The 15,789-nt window shown below is 39.9% G+C and overlaps 1 protein-coding gene across 11 annotated transcripts in view; it reads left to right on the top strand.

The window, feature by feature from the left end:
* Positions 1–6,405: 6,405 nt before the first annotated feature.
* The window catches only part of IKZF1 (IKAROS family zinc finger 1), a 130,489-nt gene continuing 121,105 nt past the window's right edge, over positions 6,406–15,789 (top strand). For 2 of the 11 annotated variants that reach the window (XM_072153146.1, XM_072153150.1), the window contains exon 1: positions 6,408–6,718. In XM_072153146.1, coding sequence (XP_072009247.1) covers positions 6,577–6,718 — 142 coding nt within the window. In that variant the 5' untranslated portion in view covers positions 6,408–6,576. Of the gene's footprint in view, positions 6,719–8,205; positions 8,273–15,789 lie in introns of those variants that run through there. The other 9 variants (XM_072153140.1, XM_072153149.1, XM_072153143.1 and 6 more) reach the window with 7 other exon arrangements.

Here is a 15,789-nt window from a genome sequence, read left to right on the forward strand (position 1 = left end):
GGGTGCTCCCAACGCAGGTCTCCCTATCTCTCCAAGGCTTTAGCAAATTGACATGGTAGACCTGCTCTGGCTTCCGCCGCCCGGGCTGATGTACCTTGTAATTTACATTGCTTACTTTTTCCAGAATTTCGTAAGGGCCTTGCCACCTTGCAAGGAACTTACTGTCTACCGTTGGAACTAAAACCAAGACTCTGTCTCCTGGGTTAAAGCTCCGTACCTTAGCTACTCTATTGTAGACCTGACTTTGGGCTCGCTGAGCCGCCTCCATATGTTCCCTGACAAGGGGCAACACTGTCTCCATCCGCTCCTGCATCTTAGTGACATATTCAATGACACTCTTATGCGGAGTGGGCTGTTGCTCCCATGCTTCTTTGGCCACGTCCAGCAAACCTCGGGGATGTCTGCCATATAGTAATTCAAAGGGCGAGAACCCAGTAGAGGCCTGGGGCACCTCTCGCACTGCGAACATAAGATAGGGCAGAAGCAGATCCCAGTCCCTTCCATCCTTGGACACTGCTCTTTTCAGCATATTTTTCAAAGTTTGATTAAATCTCTCCACCAGGCCGTCTGTTTGGGGGTGGTAAACTGAAGTCCTTAACTGTTTAATCCCCAGCAACTTGCAGAGTTCCTTCATGACCTTCGACATGAAGGGAGTCCCCTGGTCTGTCAGAATCTCCTTAGGTATCCCAACCCTTGAAAACATCTCCATTAACTCCTTAGCTATAAGTTTGGCAGAGGTATGACGCAGTGGCACTGCTTCTGGATACCGGGTTGCGTAGTCAAGGACAACTAAAATATGTTGGTGACCCCTAGCAGATTTAGGCACTGGACCCACAAGGTCCATGGCAATTCTCTCAAAAGGTACCTCGATAATTGGGAGGGGTACTAGGGGACTGCGGAAGTGCTGCTGGGGGCTAGTTATTTGACAGGTCGGACAGGACTTACAAAACTCTTCCACCTCTTTGAACACACTGGGCCAGTAAAATCGCTGCAGTATACGGTCCTGGGTTTTCTGCGGCCCAAGGTGTCCACCTAAAACATGTTGGTGAGCAAGATCCAGTACCATCCTACGATATGCCTGAGGCACTATTAATTGTTCAACATTCTCACCCCGTAGTTGGGTGACCCGATACAGTAAATTATGGTGAACCACAAAACGAGGAAAAACTGCCTCAGCTCCTGGTTGTTGTGGCTCACCTTCAACCATTAACACATTCCCCCAGGCTCGGGACAGAGTCTGGTCCCGGAGTTGCGCCGTACCAAAATTGTCACCAGAGACGTTTAAGTCTGACAATTCAGGGCCTGGCGGCAAGTCCTCTACTTCCCCAACCATTACATTCATTGGTAATGTCTCCCCATCATCCACCGAAGTGGCGGTCACCCCTACCGCTGGCCCTTCCGCCTCGGGTTCCCAAGGTTCTGGTTCTAGGTCTGGAACATGACCTTCAGCTATTGCTCTCCCTGACCCCTGGGGACTGACATGCAGTAACGATGGCCATAGTGCAGAGAATAATGGAAAGTCTCTTCCTATAATTAGGTCATAGGGCAGATTTGATGCTACTGCCACCTCGTGGACTTTCCTCCCAGCAGGTGTTTTTATGACCACCAGTGCGGTTGGATAATCTTTTAAGTCTCCATGAATACACAATACTCGAACCTTGCGACTAGTGAACTGAGAGGGTAGCGCCAGGGTATCCCGTACTATGGTCACTAGGCTCCCTGAGTCAAGTAGTGCATTAGCCCTGCACCCATCAACGGACACTGGGCACATGGGAGGTGCCCTATCTGCATCCAGGACGTCAGCGGTACATACAGGCCGTGCATAGAAGGAAGTACGGCGAGCGTACCCACAGTCCATAGGTTCGGAGGCCAAGGGGCAATTTGCAGCCATATGTCCCAGGACATGACAGCGCCAACAGCGGAGTGTGGGGACCTCACGAATCTTTGTGGAACGTTGTTTGGACATCGTTGGGGAGCTACTCCCAGCAGAAGGTCGGGGCTTTTCCTCAGTCACTGCAAGTGGGGGTGAGGGACGGGGTGGCTTACGTGTAGGGGTACAGTCCCGCACAAAGTCCTGGGTGGCTATGTAACGTTCCACCAGACCAACCAGCTGGTCTAAATTACCTGGGTCACCTTGACCTACCCAGCGCTGAATGGCAACCGGCAGAGTGCGCACAAAACGGTCTACCACCACCCTCTCCACTATTTGGGCTGGGGTTAAAGTCTCAGGCTGAAGCCACCTTTTTACCAGGTGCAGTAGGTCATAAGCTTGAGACCTGGCAGCTCGGGATTCCACAAACCCCCACTGATATACACGTTGGGCCCGCACATAAACATTGACCCCCATGCGTGCCAGGATCTCACCATTCAACTTCTTGTAGTCCAGGGCATCCTCCTGAGTGAGGTCAAAATATGCCTTTAACGCATCGCCAGTCAGGAACGGGGCCACCACTTCAGCCCACTGGTCAGGCTGCAGCCCCTCACGCTCTGCCGTTCTCTCGAACACCGCCAGGAAGGCCTCTACGTCATCCTCCGCTGTCAGCTTTCTCAGCGCAGTTCGGACTCTCTCTCTGGCCGCAGGCTGTAGCTGGGTCACCACTGTTGGAGTCTCACGCAGCGCCTTTATTTGTTGTAGCAGTAAGTCGTTAGTCTGTTGCTGGGCCTGCATAGCCTCAGAGTGTGCCATCTGCTGTTGAACATTAGCTTGCACAAGTTGTTTAATCAGCTCCTCCATCTTGTCCGGTGATGCTAGCTGAAACTTTGCAGGTTTAATCCACGACATGCAATGGTGCCCAGGAAAAAAAAAAGAACTCCGGTTTTGCACCACCCTCACTGCGTTTTGCCCGCTCCAAGCCACCAATTGTGGGGTATTGCTCAGGTATAAGCTAGGTAGCGGTCGCAGACAGAGGGAAAGAGACAGTTCTCAGTTCAGTTCAGTGTTTATTCACACCACAAAACAAATGGAACAAAAAATCCAGCATTGTCTTCATGCTTGTTTAAAACATAAACATACAGACCAGGCTTGGCCTTCTCACCCAGTAGCAGGGTCTTCACAAATAGTCCAAATTGTTGGTGTATGTTCACACCTTGCAGAAGCTGCTGCATAGCACTTAGTCCATTTAAAGTCCAAAACAGCCAACCTGTCCTCCATAGACAGGACACGTGTTTGCTCTTGGAACAAGCTTCTCCCTCTGAGACTAGAGCTCACTCCACACTCTTGTGCACACTTCCAGCTCAGCTTTGTTAGCTGGAACACCCTGAAAACCCGGTTTGGACCGGTGCTTGAAGTTTGGTCCGGTGCTTGATTTCAGCTTGCTGCATTACTCTGAGCAACACAAGCTGAGAGGATAATACCTCCCATCCAGCAACAAACCCCTGACTGTGTCACAATATGTATAGATAAATAGAGGATAGATAGATAGATAGATAGATAGATAGATAGATAGATAGATAGATTTGAGATAGATAGATAGATAGATAAAAAACAAGAACAAGAAAAGCAGAACCCCTCTTGGAATATATTGGCGTCCCATGCCAAGGGTCCACGGATCTGCACCCATCGTTCTCTGTGCTGCTCTGGAGTTTCCTTTTTTTGATAGATAGATAAATGGAAATTTAGATGTTAGTGTGGGTTGTGTGGCAGGGACATTTGGGGGTGTTAGCATACACTCTTGTCAGATAGATATGAGATAGATAAGTAGATAGCATGGATAGCATAGACGAGATAGACAAGAAATAGATAGACATGAGATATAGATCAATGACAAGTTTATTTCAGTTTATTTGTCATCTGTTTTTTTCTTTTTCAACCAAGATAAAAAATGGAAATTCTGATGGCAATGTGAACTCAAATTTAGATGACTATGAATAAATATATATTGCAACAGCACTAGAACTCTACCACAATCTGCAGATACAGGGAATATACCTATATGTATACCTATCAGAACACACTTAAATTGTTCTGGTCATTTAATCCCATGTGCTTCATCGCTCAAAGGCCCATTGCACATGAACATGTGGGGCCATTGCTGCAGCCGAAGTTCGGCCCCTGTAAACGTCTATGGCACCCATTCACAGTGCTCAGCTTTCAACTGGGAGGGGTGTGGAGTGCTGAATGCAGCTGTATGCTCACCCCGGGAAAGGAGCAAGGAGCCTAAACCTGATTATACTTTAACTCACATCTACCTTTTCAATCCCAGCAAATCTCAGTACATCGGGATTACCTGCATGGCTCTCTCTGACATGTTTGACGAAGAGGTAGCAACCATTCCCTAACTTGACAGAATTTTGGTGTTCCCTAGAGTGTACGAATAGCTGTCTTGGGCTTCTTGCCCAAGAGCGAGTGCAGTCAATAAAAATGTAACCCCTGATCACAGGAATGAACTCAACGGGGCACATTTACCGTTGTGTCCGCCGATCCGGAATGTCCGATGAGGATTCGGAGCCACCGCGATTCACTAAAATTGTGCGTCCAATTTCCAGCATGTGTCGCTTCCCCGCTCAGGTCCGCCGGAGTTCACCATCTTCCTCCAGGTGCATGTATCAGTCGGGTTGTCCGACGGCCACATCCCCGATTTGTGTCGCATAAAAGCTGTCGCCGATGCGCCAAAATCCCCTGTGCAATTCAGGGCAAATCGGAAATATTTGAGAAACCCGACAGAAATGCGTCCGACGGACCCTTAGTAAATGTGCCCCAACATGTCAGTTCATTCCAGTGATCTGAAGTTCGGAAGATCCCTCCAGCATGCGGAGCTATTTTCACTGACTGCACTCGCCTGTGTAGTATCTACCACAAGAGCAGAACACCAAACTACAAAACTATTCTTGCAATTTATAAAGGAGTCAACGATTTGACTGGGTCAATTAAAGAAAAATATACCCTTTACCTATTGCATTCAGAATCAGTTTCCCCTTATTTGTTTTGTACTTTTGCAGAATACCATAAAAATTTATGAAATTACCCAGATCGGATGATATTTAATGGTGTGGGCAGATAGTCCACCATGTGCCTAGTAGCTTTTTTAATATACTGTAATACATACTGACAAGTACAATAGACATGATAAATCTGAAGCTCCCTATAAAATGTCTTGTTAAACCCAAATGTTTTTACACTATTATTATGTCTAGAGAGAACTGGGTGGTTGTATAGATGAGTATAGGTAGAAACAATAAAAACTTTTGTAGCATGTAGGCAAAGTTCAGTGAACTCAAATAATATGAGGTGCAAGGTACGAATAGAGAGTCTTAAACTACTCAGATTTATCATGCAGCATCCAACACATAAACCTTGTTAAGCATTTGACTGTATAGTCTAACTCTAAGTCTAAGTTATTCAGTTTCAGTGCATGTTTCAATTTTGCAGTACATGTATCTGAATATTAAAGCAAGGACATGAGGACATCAAAACACTAAGGGCGCATTTACAAAAACATATGTCCGGCATCATGGAGAGGGTTGACATGTCCTATCTTTTCCCCATGTTCAGCACCATGCCGCTCTGTGCAGCCCTTGCCAGCCTATGTGGGACGTAATTATAGGGCTGCAAGCTTGTAGCCGTATATACATCCCCCAACAGTCGTGTGAATGCAGCCTTAGGAGAAGATTTATCATTCTGTCTTTACCAGAATTCTGGATTAAAAACTGTCTGAACTGCCCTGTCCCACATTAATTAAGGGTTTTAGACTATTTTTAGGCACTTTTCTGATTGGTAAAAAATGGGTGTGGTCTCTGAAAGGGAGCGCGGCTACCTGCAAAAAGTAAGTCTGTAAAAATTAATGTGGCTCATTAATCTAGACCGACTAATAGATGGTGCAAATTACAACTCACCAGTCTTTCACCATGCCAGATTAATCATCCAGTATCAGACACCGTCATTAGAAGACTATGCAGTCTGCACTGGATTAATGTGCGACATCAAACACCCAGAGAGGGATTTATCAACGCTTCCAAGCCAGTTTTTGGGATTATAACAGCGGCTACGCCAACAACTGCTGTAGAAGAATTGATAAATCTCCCACTGTGGGCATGGAGGCGGCAATGTGGGCAGTCACTGGGCATTCCTGTTTCTTTCTGTCGCAGGTTTTTGCGCAAAACTACGCTAAAGGTAATTTGCATTTCAGAAAGATAACATTTTAGTTAGTCAGACTAGGTTACAGGATTAGCCAGTGTATGTATGATAGAAGCACTAATCTACCATCAGTTATACTTCAGTCAGCAGATTGCTGATGGTAGATTTCCTTGAGTGTATTGGCCATGAAATCTCTATTGATGAATAAAGCCTGGAGGTTCTATAGATGCAGAATTCCTCCATATATATGGGATGTGTATGCAGTGTCCTGGATATCTCCCTGGCTGTGAGGTAATTTCACCCAGCACAGAGCAGGGACAGGAGCGCGGGGACTGGAGCGCGGGCTCTCCTCAGCGTCCAGTGCTCTCAGCAGGGAGGTGTGTTTTCATCTGACGAGCACATCATCAGTCTCTGCTAAGCCGGGCAGGTCGCCTATTAAATGGCAGTGGCGGGCACCAGCAGCTCAGTGCAGGACATGCCAGGCTACACACCAGGCTACCGTCATGTTACACTGGAATGAGGAAGTGGAGTGGAGAGGGGTGGGACTGAGACCTGAGCTTCATCCTGCGGTGCCTCTCAGAGCAGCACATGGAGCAGCTGCAGGGGACTGGGAGAGCTGTCTACAGCCAACCCACGGCAGAGCAGGTAATCCGCTCACTACACCGCACAACTTTTACTGCAGCTACACGAGTTGTGTATAATGTCCCCGATATGCACCCATGTAAAGTCATTTATAGCCTTCTCTTTATCTAAATCTTTCTATTTTCCATATTCATACCAAGATAATGTCCTCACATATTTATATGTACATTGAAAATATTGGTACTTACAAAGAGTATTTTTTTTTAATCCTTACAGCTTTACCCTTAAAGTATACCTCCTATTATTCAACAAGTTGGGTGAGCCTGTGTGCCACCCGCAAGCACCTCAGAACTTTACCAAGTATTTTGAGAAAATTGGTATATATATATATATATATATATATATATATATATATATATATTATAAAAACTCACATGCATGCTAGTGTAATAATAAAAATATATTCCATTTATGTAATATATATATATATTACTATACTATCACTCTCTCTCGATATATATATATATATATATATATATATATATATATATATATATATCGAGAGAGTGATAGTCTTTACTGTATAGACTGTCAGTGTATCTGTTATCTGTTATCTGCATACATTCTCTTTATACTGTAGGATATATATATTATTTCTAAGTTATTGCTATTTGTTAGTAACTTTATCAATTTATTCATATGCCTGTGTATAATATGCAACAGTTATAACTTTGCACAAATACAATATGATCAATATGAGCTAAATTGAATGAAACATTCATCTGTAAATAGACTATTTGGCATGTCATTTGCTTATACGCATAATTAGCTCAATTAATCTTGTAATGGTTATTTGACACACTTTATATGCGCATGCTATTTTACCTGCTGACAAAACAAGCAGCAAACATTACAGATGAATGGGGTTGTACATTACTTCTTACAAGTTTGTATTTGGATCCTAAATACTGGATGTCATTTACATTGTATTTTAATTTGCATATGATTTTTCTCAATTATTATGTCACATTTTACTGTAGTTGTTGTTCATGGTTTTTTTTATGAAAACATAGCGGTTATCTAAGAATTGTATTTGCTGATGTAGCTAGTGATGTCCATAAAATTATCACTTGTTTTTAATAAGGGAATCTGTATCTTGTAATAAATGTTTGAGCGGGAGATTGTTACAAAAGTTAACTTTTTGCCTAATTATAACTTGTTCTTAGTTATGCAATATGTGATCTTCACTATAAACTAATGTCCTTTACAAAAAGAACTTTCTGTTTAATTATTTGGAATTATCCTTTCTACTATCTATACTAGAAATATATAATCGAAGGTACAATATGAATGTTTTAAGGGTTTTAACATTTTGTATGGAAATGAATAGAGATGTCCCAATTTTCCATCTCTATACTTACCAAGGAAAGTATTATATACATATGCAAAACACAATAACAAAATGTGATGACAAATTGAGCAATAGGGAACAAAATACACAGAGTATTAAGGAAGTTGTGAAACAACATTGGATAGATAAGAAAGTGGAATGAAATTAAGTGCACAAACAAACTCCACTAATGCCATGTCTACTGCTAAACCTAGAAATAGTGGCTGGTATGGATACGTTTTCTTAAAAATAGTAGTTTCAAAGTTAGAGTTTATCTCTGTGACTTGTAATGAGGGAGTTGTAACAGACTCTTTTGTAAATATGAATGCTCACAATATTTGCAGCTGGAAATCACAGAGTAGGTCAGGAGGGTATTTTCAAACTTAAAGATACATAATATTCTTCACCACAACGTTTTTTGACACCTTGAGAGAAGCAGATAACGCAAACTGTGTGTTTCTGTTGTCAGTGCTCAATGCTTTTTACTTTTACCAGAAATAAAGTTAAACTAACCTCATGTTTTAATAGTTTAGGATCTAAGATTGTATCAAAAACATATAAAATTAAGTATTTCAATTTTTTTTTAATTATTTTAGATCAAGGGTTTTTATTTATTACTTTAATTTGTTTTGTTTTAACACTGTTAAAGCATAAGAGAGAGTAGTAGAATTAATATAGAATAACTTGAGTAATTATCTCCAGTAAATAGCAATATGAAGCCAATATAGAATTAATATTTATTACCATTTTTTACGTATACAGATATTTTCAAATTATATCTAGATTCTATCTAAGCAATATTATTGTTTGTTTTTTGATTCCGTTTTTATTAGCTAAAACCAGTTATAGAACATAATCGTAGAAACGTACGGTATTGACACAGATGAAACTTCTCTTCTTTAGTTCTGAATTTAACTTAAAAAACTGCAGCCAAACGTCCTCATATGGAATTATACCCTAGGCTTCAAGGTATGGGGATTTTGTTTGCATTATTATGGTAATTTGTAGTATAGAGTGGTGCTAAAGATGAGACCTGAGGACATCCTTCAGGATCTCAGGAATTATGCAGCAAAATGTCATCTTTTACATTTATAAAAGTCTCTAGTAACCTAGGGAAAGTTTACCAAAGTACTGTACAGGTTGCTTGACAAAAAGTCTTCAATATGCTCAGCGAGTTACACCAAATATATTGTGTGCTATTTAATTGGTTCCAATTATAGAATGTATTCTCTACAGCTAGTGCTCCAAAATAAATGAAGTAACTGGTGGACTATTACTCCTTATCTTTCCAGAAATAGCCAAGAACAGCGTTAAACTATTTCCAACAGTACCACAGAGACATAAAAACTAATGACAACTGCCATGTTCACTTTTGTGCCTTGATTTATGTTCATAACAGAATCCTAGCAGTACCAATAAAGGCTTTAAACAGAGTTCTTGATGGGAGTATTAGTATAAACAGTATTAAACAGTAATAAACAGATTTAATATGACTTCCATAGATCATGTAACACTGGAATATGATAAATCAAAATGAAAGCACACTTACGCTTTACCTGTGCAGATGTTAACTATAAACCTTTACTATGCAGACTGTTACACAATATGGTGTCACGGCACTATGTCATCTTAACTTTAAACTCTTATATTTTCTCATATTGTAAACTCTATCAACATTCATGGAAAGACCAGTACTCAAGGTAGCATCATCAGGGTGGTTTCACACATTGCAGTTAAAACTGCATTGTAATGAGTTTTAAGGAGGTAGTTTAGGGGCCGTTTTTTAATCACATTTGTTGAACAAGTTTATCTTCAAAATGAAGTTCACCCATCCAGTTTTTCTTTCACCTGTTAAATTAACCAAAATGCACCTAAAACCACATCAATACTGATTGTGATGCAGTTTTTAATGCAAAGTGTATACTCTGTGTGTGTTTCATCCAACATATTTCTGATGTTAACACCTGCCTGAGCCAGACCCAACTAATGACAAATTTACATTTGTTATGGCACTCCATGGAGCTTTGCCAAGCCTATCAATAATCTGGATCACAAAATGCTTATTTTTTTTTTATCAGGGACAGCAACAATGCATGATAACCGGGTGTCAGACATACATGAACACATCCTAATATACTCATAATCAGATGCCCTAAATTACATGATATCACAAGCAAGGCTCAGGGAAGTGAGATGAGACCATGGGTGATGAGATGGTTAGCAGTCAATATACTACTAATTAACAACTCCTTACTTGCTAAAAATGGTTCCTTAACAGTTCAAGAACAATATAGCTTCCCTGACTTAATCTAAATTCTAAGGGATCTGCATTAAAAAAAATATTATAAATAAAATGTTTTGGAAGATATATTATAAGTTAGTGCATATTATAAACATAAAAGTGTTTATAGTACACCAATAATATGATGCCAGTGGTGCCATTCTAAAACATTTGGAGGAATATATATATTTATTGGGATAAAATATCTAGATTCATTTTATCGCAACTTAAAGTCAGTTTTAGTCAATCCAAAAATCTGTGGATAATAATGGCCTTATTGAAATTTTGGAGCTTCTAAGAAGCAAGTAGATATTTATTTGCAACATCCTTGGACATGCAGTTGTTGTTACTCTATATACTTGTCAGAAGTCTAAACTTTATACAGTAACATACACTTTAAATTCAGAATGTGTAAAACAGTTGTGAATTTTGACTTGTAATGTTTACTTCTATAGCATAATGAGTAAGAAATTAGTATTCAATTTGTATCATCTATTTGGTCCTATTCCAGCAGTTCCAGCAGAAAGAAATTTGTGCCGCATGATGAATAGTGCAGCCGTGATACAAATAAATGTGCAGTTTGCACTGAAAAGAATGTATAAAGTCAGACAGAAAACTTGTGCATGAGCTTTAATAAATCTGGGCCCAAATCTCCTATTAGTTGGCTTAATTCTTGCCAGAAAATATGCCTCATATTGGTGCATTTTGGCCCAATTGTTTCACAGATTACAGTCACTTTTGTAACTTCCACTGCAAAAGTTTCTAAACACTATCAAAACCCCTTGATATTTGATGCAAGGAGTTTTAATCTTTGTTCTCTCAAAGTTTTTGCCTTACAGGACATCAGGCAGATTCCCCACAGCGGAGGGCTAAGACGTATCCCACTGTATGCACATAAAGTGGGATATATCCTCCTGTTCCACCGCTCCCACCTGAAAGTTGGAGCAGGAATGAACATCAGCAGCCGCTGAGTGTATACACTAGGGCAATGATGGCAAACCTTTTAGAGACAGAGTGCCCAAGCTACCACCAAAATCCACTTATTTACTGCCAACATGCCAACATGACATTTAACAGCAGTAACGTATCGCTTCTTGTTCTTCCACATCTTTCAATCGTATCAGCTCTGTGAGGCAACCAATACAATTGAAAGAAAGAGGGCAAATTCACACTCTCATTGTAGCTTCTCTCCAGGGTCTCTCTGTAGAGAAATAATGAAGGGCCCAGCAGGGGAACCTCAAAAAGATTTTGCAGGCCTGTCCACACCTTCTCACTGTTCCCGCAGTTCCAAACAGCCAATGAAGTGTTGCTTAAAAATAGTTCTGAGAGCAGCATCTCTAAAGTTGCCTGGGACTGCAGGAAGATTTGGTGGATTTGTTTCTTTCTGGTGAACTCTGTCCTGGGGCAATGGCCTGAGTGCCCACAGAAATGGCTTTGAGTGCCACCTCTGCACTAGGGGGTCATTTATTATGTCCTTTCAAGGGAAAAACTGTCTGTGTTTTTTTTTCTGCGCCTCTTATGCCTTAATTTATGAAGTGTCGGTGCCACAATATTGGTGTTCTCATATACTCTCTTTTCTTGTTCTAATTTTGGGCACAAAATTTTGTCGCCGCATTTGAATCCAACAGTTTTCTGCCGCTTCTATTTTTCTGACTCGTTTTTTGGCACAATTTGTGGCAAAAAAAAGAACAGGTAAAAGTTGGTCTAGGGAGTGCTAAGTCTTTAAGCCAATTCATTAATCCCTTGCGCCACAATCTAACATCCTATTGAAAAATATAGCACAGTTCCAGCTCCACCCTGGGCCAAAATTAATAAATGCCACTCTGAGTGTATACATCTGGAGCTTTCCTGGCATATAGACTGAGCGTTCACATAAAACTTGGTGTGAATGTAGCCTTAGACAGCTTTTTGTCAGAACTGCAGGATTCTATTGTACACGGATTGAGAAATTTGTCCCTTTGGGAGTGGTAACAGATTTTTTTTAACTTGTGTCTAAGGCGCTGTATAAAATTCAGCATAGGAAGTTCAAGCTAGTGCGGTGTATGAAATTCACCTGAATTTAAGTTGTTTTTTTAAACTACACAAAAAGGTGACATATTACAGTTAAAAGAGGGTGACTTTTATATTTGCATTCAACTGCATTTCTTTCTTTCTTACGAGCTTAATGCTTAGGAACACATGTTCGTTGTGCTATTGTACATAAAATTTTGATCTTTAAAGTATCAGCTAAAAAATTTTTGCAACACAAGATAAAAGTCTTCTGAACACAGGAAATGGCGTTTTCCTGTTTCTTTTAAATACAGCAAGGTGTGAAATGTAATGTTAAAGAAAGAACTAACAGTGTAACACAATTTCCCCTGATGCACATCTCCTCTGGCAATCTTTCTAAAAAGAAATCAAACATTTATCACAAGGCACTGGCCACTTCATTTACTCCTTGATGATAAATTATATCTGGGATTTTACAAAAATGTAAAATGTTCTTAGATCATCTATAGCTGAGCTGTTTGCAGGACTTGTGATGCACTAAAACCAGCACAGCTATGTACATCGTATATGGTCATAAAATGCAAGCTCAGTAATCTATGAAAGTTTCTATAGAAAACCAAAATTCATGTTGCCACATGTAAAATCTGTTTGTGGGATTATAATAAATGTATAGACCCCCATTAATTCCATAGGTGCTGTCTGTTCAATAGCAAAAACAAGTATAAAATGCAAAAATCTCAATCGGTTCAAATCCCATTCTGGCTAACATCTGCAAAGAGTTTGTATGTTTTCTCTGTGTTTGCATGGGTTTTCTCTGGGTCCTCTGGTTTCCTCCCACACTCCCAAAAACATACTGGTAGATTGATTAGATTGTGAGCCCCATGGGGACAGTGACTGATTTGGCAAGCTCTGTGTAGCGCTGTGTAATCTGTGTGCACTATATAAATAAAGAATTATTATTATTATAATATTGATGGAGAAAAAAGTTAAGGAATAATAGCAGTGATGTTATTGCGTGTTATAGGCAATCCTAATTATATGGATTTTTAGATTTCGTTTAAAGGTTTGGAAGGTGCAGGACAGTCTGACATGTTTTGGTAGAGAATTTCAGAGAATAGAAAATGCATGGAAGAAGTCCTGTTTCTGAGAACCGTTGTATGGTAATAGAGTGAAGCAGAAGGTCTTGTGAGGAACGAAGATAAATATGTGGTTTCATATTCAAATTACTAAGACGAGTCAAGCTAATGGGAGCTTAGCTGCAATAACTTGATATTACCAACACTTAGGGACTTGTGCTCTATTCTCTCTTTGTTAGCTCTGGTGCCAAAGGCTTTAAGATGACCTTTTGTACAATATGGCAAACTCCTTTAATGGCTATACTTACATACACATACACTTTTCATTATAAAAAGTTTTATTTATTTTCTTATTTATTTTTTTTTATGTTGTACAAATTTTGCACAGTATTTTGAGGCAGTGGGATAAGGGTGATTTTAGTGCTTTTTTGAACACTTATTGTCTCATTCACAAGTATAACACAATTATATGGTTCCTTGGGGGTCTTCAAAACCATGGAAGCGCATTGGCACCTGGTAATAACAGTGTATGGGTACTGATTGGGGGGCTACATCTGTACTATAGGAATTCATTGTGAAAATGTGTTCCAGTGTTTTCTCGTTAAAGTTGTAACCTAAAGTTGGAAAGGAAATAGAAACATGATAAAAAGACTCTTACTAGATCAAGGCACTGTAACTGTGGTTATCTTCTTAAATTTTATCCATGGCTTCCTTCCTCCAAAAAAGAACTTTTAAAAGTATGCCAATGAGCCAGATGGACTCTGGGAGGTACTACCAGAGCCCCTCCATGCTCTAGTTTTACAGGCTGTTACAATGTGCATGAGCACTTTCCCCTCCTATTGTGTGAGATTATAGCAGGCAGAGGGAGGGTGCAGGGGGAGGGGGAGACAGTGTAACAACCTGTAAAGACAAAGCTCTGGTAACAGCCTAATGCCTTATGCCAGCATCATTTTACAAGTTGATTTTAGAAAGTAGGAGGCCATGGATAACAAATATAAGAAAGTTACCCCTGACACAGTGCCTGGATCTATAACTAAGTATTCCTGGTTTATCATGCTTGGTTTTTGACTTCCTTTAACAAATCCTTTGTTAAGCAAAAACTATTTTTTTTTTTTTACAAATGCATGGAAAAAAGCAATACATGTCAAATACAAGTGCTTCCATACAATTTTGGTGTTTTTTTCCTCTTTGATCTCAACTCTTTTTTTTCTTGTTCACTGAAAAAAAATTAGACCTAAAGCTTGCTGTGGAGCTTCTGATTCCTGCCTCCTTAAGAAAAACTGTAAAAGGCTATACATATCCAGGGGAATTTGTCAAGTTCTTTACATCTTTATGCAATTTATCAATTTGAGGTTCTGTAAAAAACTTTTACTTAAATGCCTTAAGCCATTTAGTTATCAAAAAAATGATCAAGGAAATTAAAATATACTTAAAATAAACTCTACTTTCTAGTTTTGACAAACAGAACCAATACTTGGATAAGACAGTGTAGCCAGTCACTATGCAGTGATTAGGAGAGCGATGCCAAACATTTTGGAGACTGTGCAATACCCATTTGCTATTGTAAAGTGCATACATGAAATTTAACGCAATATTAGCAACAATACTGTTATACAAGGGCCAGATAATAAACCACCATTGTTTTACCACCATTACAACAACATCAATACCATCATACGGATAATAAACAAAAAACACTATAAAGAGGCCTATATTACTTATAATATAACTATACAGGTGGTCCCCTACGTAAGGATACCCGACTTATAGACGACCCCTAATTACAGACAGACCCTACTCTTTGGTGAAGCTCTCTGGATGCTTTAATTTAGTCCTACAACTGCAATTATCAGTTGTAAGGTTTCTGTAATGAAGCTTTATTGATAAGCCTTGGTCCCATAACAACAAAACATTTTGAAAATCCGATTGTCGCTGGGACAGAGAAATATTTTGTCTGGAGCTACAATTATAAAATATATAGTAACCCCAGGACTGCCTGTACTGGGATTGAAAATAATGATGAATATTACCACCATACAGTGATGTTTCCTCTATACATCATTAACATCATTATTATTGAGCAAAAACTAACGTGTAAAGGATAATATCTCTAATTACACTACTGCAGTAGTTTTAATGTGCCCTTTCTTGCTCCCTGTTAGGATTAGTCCCCCTATTTCCCCTATTCATTTTTATGCACTCCTTGCACACTCTAATGTTTAGGCCCCTTTCCTTGCCCTTTCTTTAGTTTAGAGCCCCCTTTCCTTTCTCTTTTCAGTTTACTGCCCCCTTTCTTGTCTCGTTTTAGAGTTATTTCTCACTTTCCTGGCCACTCTAAGATTTAATGCAACTTTCTTGCCTCTTATTCACATAAGTTCTTCCTTTCCATGCTCTCTCT

Source organism: Engystomops pustulosus, chromosome 5, assembly GCF_040894005.1.
Source record: "Engystomops pustulosus chromosome 5, aEngPut4.maternal, whole genome shotgun sequence".
NCBI classification, from domain to species: domain Eukaryota; kingdom Metazoa; phylum Chordata; class Amphibia; order Anura; family Leptodactylidae; genus Engystomops; species Engystomops pustulosus.